The following is a 12,398-nucleotide window of genomic DNA, read 5'->3' on the forward strand; positions in this document are numbered from 1 at the left end:
TTTGTTTTATCTCACTTTTATATCATTTTTCGAGAATGTGATGGCGAAGATATAACCAAAACCACTTCGACTTGTATTTGTTGGGAATGTATACAATTTAAACCATTCCGTCTTTGTATTTGTTGTGAATGTAATCGAACGGTAATGCACACCGTATATAAATCACTTTTGAGAACCGTTATGCACTCTACCATACAGCTTATTATGCTGAAATAAGCTTTATGGTAGAGTGCATAACAGTTTCAATACGAGCGATTTAAATAGAAAAGGGCAAAATAAACATGTTTCCTGCTCAAAAGTGATTTATATACGGTGTGCATTACCGTTCGATTACATTCACAACAAATACAAAGACGGAACGGTTTAAGTTGTATTACATTCCCAACAAATGCAAGACGAAGTGGTTTTGGTTATATGTCCGCTATTTCATTCCTGAAAAGTGATATAAAAGTGAGATAAAACCAGGTCAAAGTGGTTATAGTAGCCAGGGGATGCAAATCTCGGCAGGGATGCATTTCTCGGCACAACACCGGCTCTGCAGCGTTTATACCCGTGGTCCACACGCGGAAATGACGCGATGAGAAAGCGGAACAGTCGCCGGCGTCTGTTTTGCAGGCATACCACCGATGAACAGCGGGTTGGCCAATTTTGCGCATTTTCCATCGCGGGCAACCACGGGCAAAAAAAAATCGCAAAATTTTACCCGCGATACAGACGCAAACGGCTGTGTGACCGGGCCCTAAAGTCAGTAGAGTTTTTCGAAAACCGGCTTCTTCGGCTCGGCTCACTAAATAGAATAGGCTCTTTCGGGTCCCAAACGGCTCTTCAGGTTGTTTTTGCTTCTTTAATCCCTACACAACCAAATATTAAGTAAAATTGTGCACAAAATGACTTAAAAGAAGGGGGGAATGGAACAAAAAAGAAAAAAAAATACCAAAATGAAAAAGTAGTGAAAAGCTGAGGAAAAAAAAAAACAAAAGGAGAGAAAAAGAGAAAAAAAGGATGAAAAATTCAGAAAAAAAGCCAGAAGAAAAGAAAGAAGCAAATAAAGGGGAAAAAGGTAATAGAGAACAAAAAAGCAAGTAAAAAGTAACAGCTAGGAAAAAAAAACCCACAATAAGTTTTTTTTAAAAAGGAATTAAAAAAAAGTAGAAAAAAACGGAAAAAGAAGAAAAAGTTTGTGTTGCATTCAAATAATTCAATTATTTAAAGTTAATCTTGTTGCCAACATTGTACTTCCACTAAAAAATGTAATTAAATACTGTTCCGTATCGTGCAACCGGCTAAATAAGCCCCCAAAAATGTATTATGCGACAAAAGATACCAGGAATAAAATAAAAGGAAATCTTATGAAAGAATTGTAAAAACAAATGACGTTTGTAGGCCCTGCAACCTTTGCAATCGTACATTAGTCAATTCATTCAAAAGTGAAAAATAATTTTTCATTGCCGGAAACTCAGCCAAATGTAACGTGGTGTCAAGTTTTGGACATGTTTGATAATGATTTAGTTGCCACACTTGGGGTTGCTGTTGCCCCACTGTTGTTTCAAGCGTTGCTCACAGACTTTGTGTGAATGCTCAGACCCGTGGAAAATTAGAGGGAACATTGCTGTCACTCCCCTTTAAGTGTCCCTTTCTACTGTAGGTTATGCACGTTGCTGAAAATTAGTTATGAATTACAGTTACTAGTTACTTCATTTAAAAAGTATTTCAAATAAAAATACATCTTTTTAGTGTTTAAATTTTTTGTAAAATACAATTTTAAAAATATCTACCAATGGTGCATAAGATAATTTTTTTTACTTCCCTGAAATACGTTTTAAAACAAGAATTGTCATGAACCGGAACAGGATAAGAACCCAAATGCGTGGCGTTTCTCACACACGCCTTTTATAATACTGGAAATGGGGAGTCATGCACGTTAGGCAGCAGTCTGGCGTGGAAATGACAGGATTGATATCGAAACAGGATATATAAATTGAACAGGACAAACTAGACGGGATTGAAAACTGGAGAGAATAATAAACAGGAAAACAATAGATGGAACGATACCGGACAGGAAATGCAGGCAGGAAACCGGACAGAGTCAAGACCCACATCTTGCGGGGCAAAGGTTCGTTGACGGACTGACAAAGGGAGAGTGAGAGCACTAAGCCTAAATAGAAGGGAAGCCAATCTGTCAACGAGCCGCAGCTGGCTCCACACGGAAGCGGCCAATTGGGCGCCATGGCAACTGTGACAAGAATATATAAAGTTGACATTTAATTTTACGTAGTCATTTAACCTCCTTTCCCCCCTAAACTGGCCATTTAAAACATACGGCCTGCGGGCCGGATCCGGCCTGTTGGATGATTTAATCCTGTCTGCCATTCATTTCTAACTGTGTCAAAAAGAGACGGCATCTCTATGTCATTTCTATCAAAAGTTAGGATTAATTTTGTGTGAATCCAAACCAAATACTCTCTCCGGCTGTTAGCGGGCATTGTGGAGTTTGTATAGCACAATGAGTTGGTTTGGGTGTAAAACTGCATTCAATGCCATTTTTTGAAAATAAATGTGTTGTGTTTGGAAAAGATTCCTGAACATCCATGATCATAATTTGTAGGTTATGTTACTAATGTATGCTAAGTGATAAAAGCATAATACATAAAAAAAACTAAAAATGTTGAGTAAACCTTCTGTTACTGATCCAGCCCACCTCAGAACAAAAGTTTGATATCCTTGCCCTAAGCTTTCTACGAGTATTTTCAGTGCAAAAATTTTGCAATTTTGATATCGGTATGAAAAGTAGCTACTATTTTTAACAGAGGTCGCCAACGTAGGGCCCACGGTGCTGGATCATCTTGATTTTATATTTAAAGTATTGATTTTAGTTATTGACTGAGTCTATTCAACCGTACTTCAAATAATTAACTTGATGATAACATGGTAATAACATAGTAACAACATGTTATGTTAGAAATGCATACCAAACTGGTAGCCCTTTGCGCTGATTAGTAACACAAAGTATCTCTAGACTTCAAAAAAGGATGGAGATCCCTAATTTATAACAATTTTTTTACCTTTTCCGATAAGGATGACGTACTCAAAGCGGGAGGTGGCGGTGGCCAGCGGCTCGGGCTTTGTTGTGGCAGATGACGGGCAAATCGTGACCAACGCTCACGTGGTGGCCAATAAGCATCGTGTCAAGGTGGAGCTCAAGAGCGGCGCCATCTATGACGCAAAAATCAAAGACGTGGACGAGCGCTCCGACATCGCCCTCATCAAGATCGAGGCACCGGTAAGCTAATACGCGGTTTTCTTTTGGTGCTAACTCACTCGCGTACTTGACAACACCAACACTTCTATTCCGACCTCTTCACTTTCTCGAAATCAAGGTCATTTCATTCAACGCTAACGACACCGAGTATTAGAGTCAATATTAATGTTACACTCACATCATGGGTCTCAAATTTTAATTATTTCGGGGCCACCCAGTTAGGGTCTGAGTGATGTAGGGCCAAATTGTTTTTTTTTTAACAATTGTTTACACAAAAAAAGATCTGATAAGGAAAAAAGATAAAAAATTAATATGAAAACTAATCAATCTGTAATTTGTGAGGGCTGCACTTACATTAAAGGGACAGTGTGAGATATTTAGCGCCTTCTTGTAGTAAAAAAAAAAAACTAATTAAAAAAAAAAACAGGTATGAATTTAACTCATAACCAAACATATACGAACTATCATATAAACGTGCATTCTTCTAAAATTCCATAATTTTGCATTTATTTGACATAACATGAGCGTCATCCGAATGGACGTGACTTCTGTCTGCCATCTTGCTGCACGGGTGCTCGAAAATGTAAAAACCTTGCAAAAAATTGGTGAAAAAACAAGATGAAAAATTTTGATTATTACTCTCTTTGAGTCAAGTCAAGTCAAGTCATGTTTATTTGTGACGCCCTTATTCACAAGGAGCCTCAAAGGGCTGCTCAGACCACAGATGATTGCAAACCACAGACTATTATTACACCATCCCCTGATCTAAAACCTACATGAGGGCAAGGAAAAACTCCAAAACTTCAACATGAGGAAAATGAAGAAACCCTGAGACAGGACTGCACATGAGGCAATCCCGCTCTAGGATGACCAGGCTGCAACGGATGTTGCAATAACAAATACAACACAGATATTGTCAACGTGAAATGTAGGTCAATAATAAGCTGTAAAATGTGTGTTTTAAGCCTAGATTGAAACAGTTACACTGAGTTTGCAGATCTAATCTCAGGGGGCAGAGCATTCTACAACACCGGGGCCCGAAGAAGTGATTTCTTCTTGGATCTTGGGATCACTAGTAGACCAGCATTTTCAGAGCAAAGGCCCCGGTCCATAGTTTGCCTTCTTCATTGCGCTTTTAAGCAGTCGTTTCTGATTGTGTGATACAATATAGAGACATCTACTGGTCATATGATACCCGCTGTCCCTTGAAACTCTAATATTATAGCAGGGACCGCGAACTATCATGCCGCCCGCGGGTTTGAGACCCCTTGACTCACATAAATTACAAATGCAGTAGTAGTATTTGATTACAAATCTCTATTTCTTTAAATACATCACCAGTGCTTATGGGAAGGGTGAAGCAAATCCAATTGATGGGCTTATTGAAAATGAGCATCTAGGTTCTTGAGTTAAATACCATCTAATTATTGATCATATGCAAATGTTGTGGTTAACTCATACAAACATAACACCGGTTATTATGTTTAATTATGGTGTTTTCAATTGCAATTTTTTTTTATGTATTATTAGTTTAGTTTTATTTACAGACTCATTCTGTTGGCAGTTAAATGGCCTAATTTTAACCATTATTTTTCATATATTTTTTATTCTACACAACATGATACAGTGGTTCCTTAGTTCTCTATACTACTTTATAATCATCACATGTATTTATTTGGCAAATGTGCTTGTATCTTAAATATTGCAACATTTTGTACCAGAAGTGACCGACCGCTTTGCACTAAAAGCCAAACAGAGAAAGAATCGAAGAACCCAACGGCTACTTAAAGGGACAGTTTGTATTATTTGGCCACAAGATGTCCTGCATCTGAAAACGAGGGCCAAAAAGCCTAAGGTTTAATTCAAGCTAAGGAGACTCAAACCGAACCATTTTTTTCTCTTATTTTTTTAACCAAGCCTTTCGCAAGCTTTTTGTCTTTTCAGGTACCCATAGCAGCAAGATGACGGACAATTAGGTTAGCTTTGTCTGGATGAGGTTTTTGTTTTGTCAAATTAATGCAAATTTCTATATTTTTTGTGTAAATACGCGTTTACATGATAGTTTGTGTATTTCTGCTAATTATTTGAATTAACATTGTTTTGTTTTGTAATTGCGTTTTTATTTTCCACCAAGAGGCGCTAAATGATACACTCTGTCCCTTTAAGTACCTGTATATTACAGTAATTCTTTTTCTGGCTGCTCCTTTTAAACTTTTATATATAGAATTTTGTTTTAATAGTTAATTAAATCAATTCAAGCAGCACGGCAGCTGAGTGGTTAGTTTGCATGTTCTCCCCGCGATTGCATGTTTCCTCCAGGCTTAACAGGTTCCTCCCACATTCCAAAAATCTTCATGTCAGGTTAATTGGCCGGTCTAAATTGTCCCGAGGTATGAATGAAGAGGGAATCAACTCTTTGGTGTTTCTGGTGATGAAAAGAGACTTTGAAGGACACGAAATCAATACAAGTAACCAGTTCAGGGTTTCCCCTGCCCACTGCCCAGGGATAGCTGGAATGGGCTCCAGCACCCCTGCGACCCTACTGAGGATAAGCAGTTCAGATAATGGATGGATGGATAAATCAATGCATAGATGTCTTTATTAATAGTAAGTTCAGTATCTATTCAATAAATCAGTATTTTTTTTGCACAATCACCTTGTCCTATAGTGCCAGGAGCCGTCTAGAGTTTTTCTAGACAAAAGTGGTTTTCTTTGTGTCTGTCGAACTTCCTAACCCATACATTAACGTAGCGTGCGATTATTACAGAGGAAGTTCGGGTTTCTTGTGAAGGACTCTCAAATTGTCACTATTGTGCCTTATTTGAGTAAATCAGCACGTGGTATGACTGCTCTATCCATCCGTGTTTTACGTGCACAAACGCTTGTCTGCTGGGATTAAACACAATACTGCGGAAAAAGAATGCAGAAGAAGCCTAAAAGAAGGAGATGAGGAACATGATTTATTTGGTTGGTATTATTTCTTTCCAGGTGTGTACAATACAAATACACGAATATTCCAGGACGGGAAAGTCCTGTGACATATTTTGTTTCCATGGTGATAACATCGTAAAAAGTTTATGAACTGTTTCAGGCAAGGTTTTGGGACACGTCAAAATCCCAAACTGGCATACATGTGTGAAAATTGGTTAACCACGTTTAAATGTCAGAATAATAAACCACTCATACTTTATGACCAAGACCCAATGATTTTGCACCTTTTTTAAATGGTTACACTGAATCACTGGGTATGTTTACTTTTAGGGTATTTCAGACTGGGTTCGATTTTTGGACCAATATGAACAAATCATCGACATACCTAGTAATAAAAGAGCAACCCCGTATCAGTGCTACCAAAAATTAGACATTTTTTGGAGTTCACTACGTCAGTTTATAACAAATTACGAAATAGTCATTTTCTATGATAACTACAAAATTTGAACATAAATCATCATGGAATCCTCATTGGGTTAGCGCAGCCCAGGTGTGCGGAGGTTCATGGTTTAAGTCCAGCTATCGCAGCCTCCACGTGTGGAGTGTGCATGTTCTCCCCATGACTGCATGGGTTTCCTTGGGCACTCCGGTTTCCTCCCACTTTCCCAAAAACATGCATGTCAGGTTAATTGGCCAGTCCAAATAGTCCCTAGGTGTGAATGAGCGAGCGAATCGTCTGCCTCTGTGTGCCCTGCGACTGGCTGGCAACCAGTTCAGAGTGTTCCTTGCCAACTGCCCGAAGATGGCTGTGATGGGCTCCAGCACCCCAGCGACCCTACAGAGGATAAGCGGTGCACCCAATAGATCTTTGGGCAGTGGGCAGGGGACACCCTCAACTGGTTGCCATCCAGTCGCAGGGCACACAGATGCAGACAACTCACTTGCTCATTCACACCTAGGGACAATTTGGACTGGCCAATTAACCTGACATGCATGCTTTTGGAATGTGGGAGGAAACCGGAGTGCCCGGAGGAAACCCACACAAGCACGGGGAGAACATGCAAACTCCACACAGGAAGGTTCGATCTCATGACCTTTGAACTGTGCCAAACACTCGCCAACCACTGCGCTGCCGTGCTACCCCTTTGTTTCCTACTACTTTTCTTTTTATTCCTGTTTTCCTATTTTTTCTTATTCTTCTTTCTTAATTTTTTTCCTATTCTTAAAGAAAATAATTTTTCCTTCTTTTTGTCCATCTTTGAGAAAGGCTAGGTAAAAATTGGGAGAAAAAGCGTCCTTTGCGCTCACTTTCATGCTCCGTAGTTTGTAGTCGTCCATGGACTCATATTTGGTTGCACTACACATTACAGCGATATCTAGTGGCCAATTATAAAACACTGTCCCTTTAAAAAGCAGATTGCTTTTATCAGCACTTTTTTGCGGAAAACCCCATTCAGCCGGCTCCTAGCTTCAGCGGCCCCCAACTCTATTGAGTTTGAGACGCATGTTTTATATACTGCACCACCTTATGAGCAAATACTTTATATATAAAAAGAAAAAGGAAATAGTCATCTGGTGCTACTTGCAGCTCTGATGTTATTAATCTTTTAATTACTCGGATGATCACTGAAAGAAAGCAGCAATATTGAGCAATAGCATGCTTTTTTTTTATTGGGCAATTTCCTGCGGCACGCTAGACTCGGTCTGACGGCACACTAACGTACCCTGGCACACTAGTTGAAAAACACTGCTTTACAGAGCATCCATCCATCCATTATCTCCACTGCTTATCCTTAGTAGGGTCGCAGGGGCTTCAGAGTACATGTGATTTGTTAATCTGGCAGGATCGTAGCCAAGCGGTTGGCAAGTAAGACTCCCAGTTCTCAACTTCAGTGTTTGGGACTTTAATGACTATAGAAATTAACATCTGGATGTTTACCCCCGTGTTTATGCAAACACTCAAACTAAATTAGAGTTCTCGGGTGATCCTCGCATGTTTTTTGGAAGCCGTAGTAGACCGCACAAGCACGCAAAGGGAAAACATGCAAATTCAGCACAAGGGAGGCCCTGTGCCAAAGCTCAGAAGCGGCGGTCGCTCTGAGGTGGCGGCGGCGCTTCAGCGTTGAGCCGTAATGTCACAGGCTTGCGCACTCTGCTGGGAAAAAGGGCATTGAAACGGCAACACATGGACTCTTGCGTCCATTGTTCCGCTTTGTCATTCTGTTTTGATTTCTCCGTCTACTTGACCTTCTGATGCTCACACGTAGCAAATGCCTGGTTTGCAGGCAAGAGATTAGTCCAGGTTGCCTATCTCCCCGCTGTTTTAAAGATATTAATATAGCTTATATATTTCAATACTTACTTTTAAGTTGAATCTTTCCCTTAAAATAAGGAGAGAAGACACCAATGGATTTTTAACTTCCAAGGAGAAACAGGGAGAAGCCTTCAGATAAGAATTCCATTCTCTGTTCTAAAAACAAACTACAGAGTCTCAAAGTGACTATATAGCACAATTTTTCTTCTAATATTTCACCCCAGCCTTTCACCTGTTTTGTTTTGCTTTTCAGTACCTGTAGCAGCAAAATGGCAGAAATCTATGTCATGTCCCTCTAGACGAGCCTCAATTATGTAACACAAATGCAATATTATTTTTTACATAAATGCATATTTATGATAATTCATGTATTTTCGCTATTTGTTAACATTAATATTCTTATTTTTTTTAATGAATGGCATTATTTAACCACTAGGAGGCACTAATAATACACCTTGTCCCTCTAAGTGACGCCCCCGCAGACTATGGATTATTTTATGACTGATTAATAGATTGATTTCATATTAATTCTTCATGCTTTTTTATTTTTAGATCTTCTTTTGTGTTGGGAATAAAACACAATATTTGAGAAAAGTACAATGTTATTTTTGGAACTTTTTTGTGGAAAACCAGATTTTCCCCAACCTCACGTAGACTCTAGATCCAAAAGCCCTCGAGTAAATTGAGTTCAAGACCCCTGATCTAAATCATCCCTCAATGGTTTATCGAAGAATTACAGTATATAAAGAGTACAATATATACTCGCTCATAAGCCTACATCACAAATTAGCCGGCCCCCTTAAACTTCCTTTAATGGCCACATACTAAAAGAAATACGTACACAAAATATCCTGGAACATGTACCTGAACAATGCCAATTATTTAACCCTCATGATGTGGTAGGAATTGGCACCATTAACCATTGTTAGCAGGTCAGGTTTGACCTGGGGTCTTACTCTTTCCTGACCACCAGAAAGAAAGAAGTATCGCTCAATATACTTAATACAACATCCTTACATAAATTATATGCATGCATAACCTTATATTTCCATTGTAATTTGATTTCATAGCCCCTGAGACGGATCATTACTACATATTTAAAACGGGTCACTGGAGACCCTAATACAATATAAGTATTAAATGTGTAGATAATAAAGATTAATATACTGGTAATAAATATTAAACTAATACAATTTAAAGTAATTTACTGTTCTTTTAAGCAGTGCTTCGATGCCAGACACTCATCCACCATTTTCGTACTAACACCATTTCTATCTTGACTCGATCCTTCCCTTATTACTAACTGTCTTGGGACTTATTATTATGGGCAAACAAGGCAAATAAAAAAAACACGAAATCACAATAAAATGAGATGAGGTCCCTCTCAAACACAATTGGGATGTTGCAGATTGAACAGGAAGAGAAGCCTGAGGACACAGCAGGGACATAGGCCATTGGGCAGCTATGCCTGTTTTACACCATGCCCTTCAGCCCCCCCCTAGTGTTAATTCTTTTTTTTTTTGTGTGTGTGTGGGGGGGGGGTGGGGTGGGGGGGGGGGTTGGGGGGGGTTGCGCATACAAGCTGACTCCCTCATTTCAGTATTGGAGTTAATACAGTAGTTCATTCTAAATTTCAGTTAGTCCTAAATTCGATTTACATGCAAGTATATCCGGCATTCTTTTTCAATTTTTCTCAACATTAAATGTATTGTTGCTTTTATGTAAAAAAAATATTTCCCAAATTATTTTGGGCAGATTTATCATGATTATTTACACCACTGGAATAAAAAGGGACAGATAGTAACTGAAGTCATGTGGCTGCTAGCAATGAAAGAAATTGTGTCAAATTTACCAACGGAATGATTGTAAAAGAAGGAAGGTTGAATTAAAAGCTACAATTCAATGTATTATTTCACTTCAGCTCAACATAAAATAAAATAAAATGGTATTTGCTGATACTTTTTGTTAATATTTTAATGTTAAGTAATCTACAATGTCTACCATGTCTAAAGTAACCACCAAGTTTGCACCAAAGTAGTTTCTTCCTTAGGGCCATCACCACCCTAAACAAGCGTACAAATCTGTGAAAAGATATCTCTTGCGATTTATTTGGCATTTGTTGTTGCTGCTAAATGTTATTGCAGTGACTTTAAGGACTATGTTAAGATTTTTTTTATAACTTTGGACAGTCTCTAAGCACTATGTTGTAAATATTTTTGCCTAATTACGATCTCTTAATTTTTTTTAAAGTCCCAATTACATATTTAACCTGGAGTGCCATGTCTAATCTCGTTGCATACAATGTTTTACTACGTTGTTATCAATGACAATAAAGAAAATTAAATTCAGTTGAAAAACCCCAAATTAGCAGCCTGATTTCCGAATGTCCTTTATCTGTTTATCAAAGCGCCTTCCTTCGCCCAAAATAGATTATTTGGTGAACAACCGCTTTTTGTGTGGCCAGATTGGACTACTTGTTGACCCAGTTTTGGGGTCGGTGACCATAAGTTTGACACCACAGCTGGGCTTCCCACAAAACTTTGCCCTGGATAACAATATTTTCATCGTAGCTCTGTAATCGTTTATGCCTGAAGGCTTTGTTGTTTTTTTCTTTTGTTTGTGTTTTTTTTCTCGCCGACTGGTCCTGTAATGTTGGCATGCGGTGGGAGGCAAAAGCACTCGATGACAGGCTTTTCTCTCTTGGGGCTTTTCCTGAGGAGCTCCTCTTGCATCAAATGCTGTGCTGCTGGATTGCACGGCGCTGTCATTATATTTGTTTTTGTTGTGGAGAAGCCATGAAGATGAAAATGGAGGTGCGGCGTCTCGCCGGTGCCAAACAAAACTCAGATTTCGTTTAACTGCCTTTGCATTCCATTCCATGACGTAACTGGTCTCCATACAGTCTTCATGTTCAGTGTTTCAGAAAGCTTATTGTAATGCTTATGAGGTTAATGCTTTTATATCCACAGTTCCTTTTTAAATCATATTTTAACCCTTTAAGACTGTTTGTCTCCATATCTTAAAATTTTACTTCTACAGCTGCACCTCTACTTATGAATTTAATTCAATCTGGGAGTATCTTTATAACCTGAAAACTTCGTAAGTAGAGACACATTTTGAATGTAAATATGCTAATCCGTTCCAAGCCCCGCAAAAGTACAGTTTGACATTCTTCTAATAAATCATAGAAGAGCATCAGAACATAAATCTAATAGATGTTATTACCACACAATAAACCTAAAACAAGAGGCACATATTGTAAAAAACAAAGAATAAAGGAAATAATGAAAATATTCATTTACATTTTTGCCTAGCGTTTTTTGAAGAATGATAATTCTTTTGGCAGCATTTGACTACCGCCCGAAAATGCGTGCGGCAGACGTAGCGATAGCCTAGCTTGTCAACCCTTTCCCGGGTGATTCATTTCTACAAATTCCGAAACTTAATTTAATTTTGCCAAAATTAATTTTTATCTTAATTTGGGCTGCGTCCTCCACCCCGCCATCTTGCTAATTCTAATAATACGATTCCCCAACTGAAATGGAATAAGAAGTAACGATTTTTTGAACGCCATCATTTTTAAAAAGGCTTACATTATTAGGTGATCAATCTGAATACTTATGTCTATGCATGTAAAAAAAATTATAAAAAATATATTGGATTCTCTCAAACAAAATGGAAGAAGCTATACCAATTGGATTTTAAGTTAGCTTAGTTTCTTATCATTGTTGAATGGCCAAATCAGTATACTTTAAAGTAGTTATATGAACTATCAGAATAAAACATAAATAAGTTAATAATCAAACGTCAGATAATTAAAAAGTATTTTCAAATGAAATTAAAAGAAAATTTTCGGGGAACAAAAAAAACATATATAACAAAATAGAAATAGAA

At 38.2% G+C, this 12,398-nt stretch overlaps 1 protein-coding gene across 1 annotated transcript in view; it reads left to right on the forward strand.

The window, feature by feature from the left end:
• LOC148353763 (serine protease HTRA1A-like) overlaps positions 1-12,398 on the forward strand; it is a 59,138-nt gene that overhangs the window by 13,743 nt on the left and 32,997 nt on the right. The window contains exon 3 of the mRNA XM_088350918.1: positions 3,076-3,280. Within this exon, the coding sequence (XP_088207044.1) occupies positions 3,076-3,280 (205 nt within the window). The remainder of the gene's footprint in view (positions 1-3,075; positions 3,281-12,398) is intronic.

Source organism: Urocampus carinirostris, chromosome 13 (genome assembly GCF_059441175.1).
Source record: "Urocampus carinirostris isolate Australia breed hairy pipefish chromosome 13, RoL_Ucar_1.0, whole genome shotgun sequence".
NCBI classification, from domain to species: domain Eukaryota; kingdom Metazoa; phylum Chordata; class Actinopteri; order Syngnathiformes; family Syngnathidae; genus Urocampus; species Urocampus carinirostris.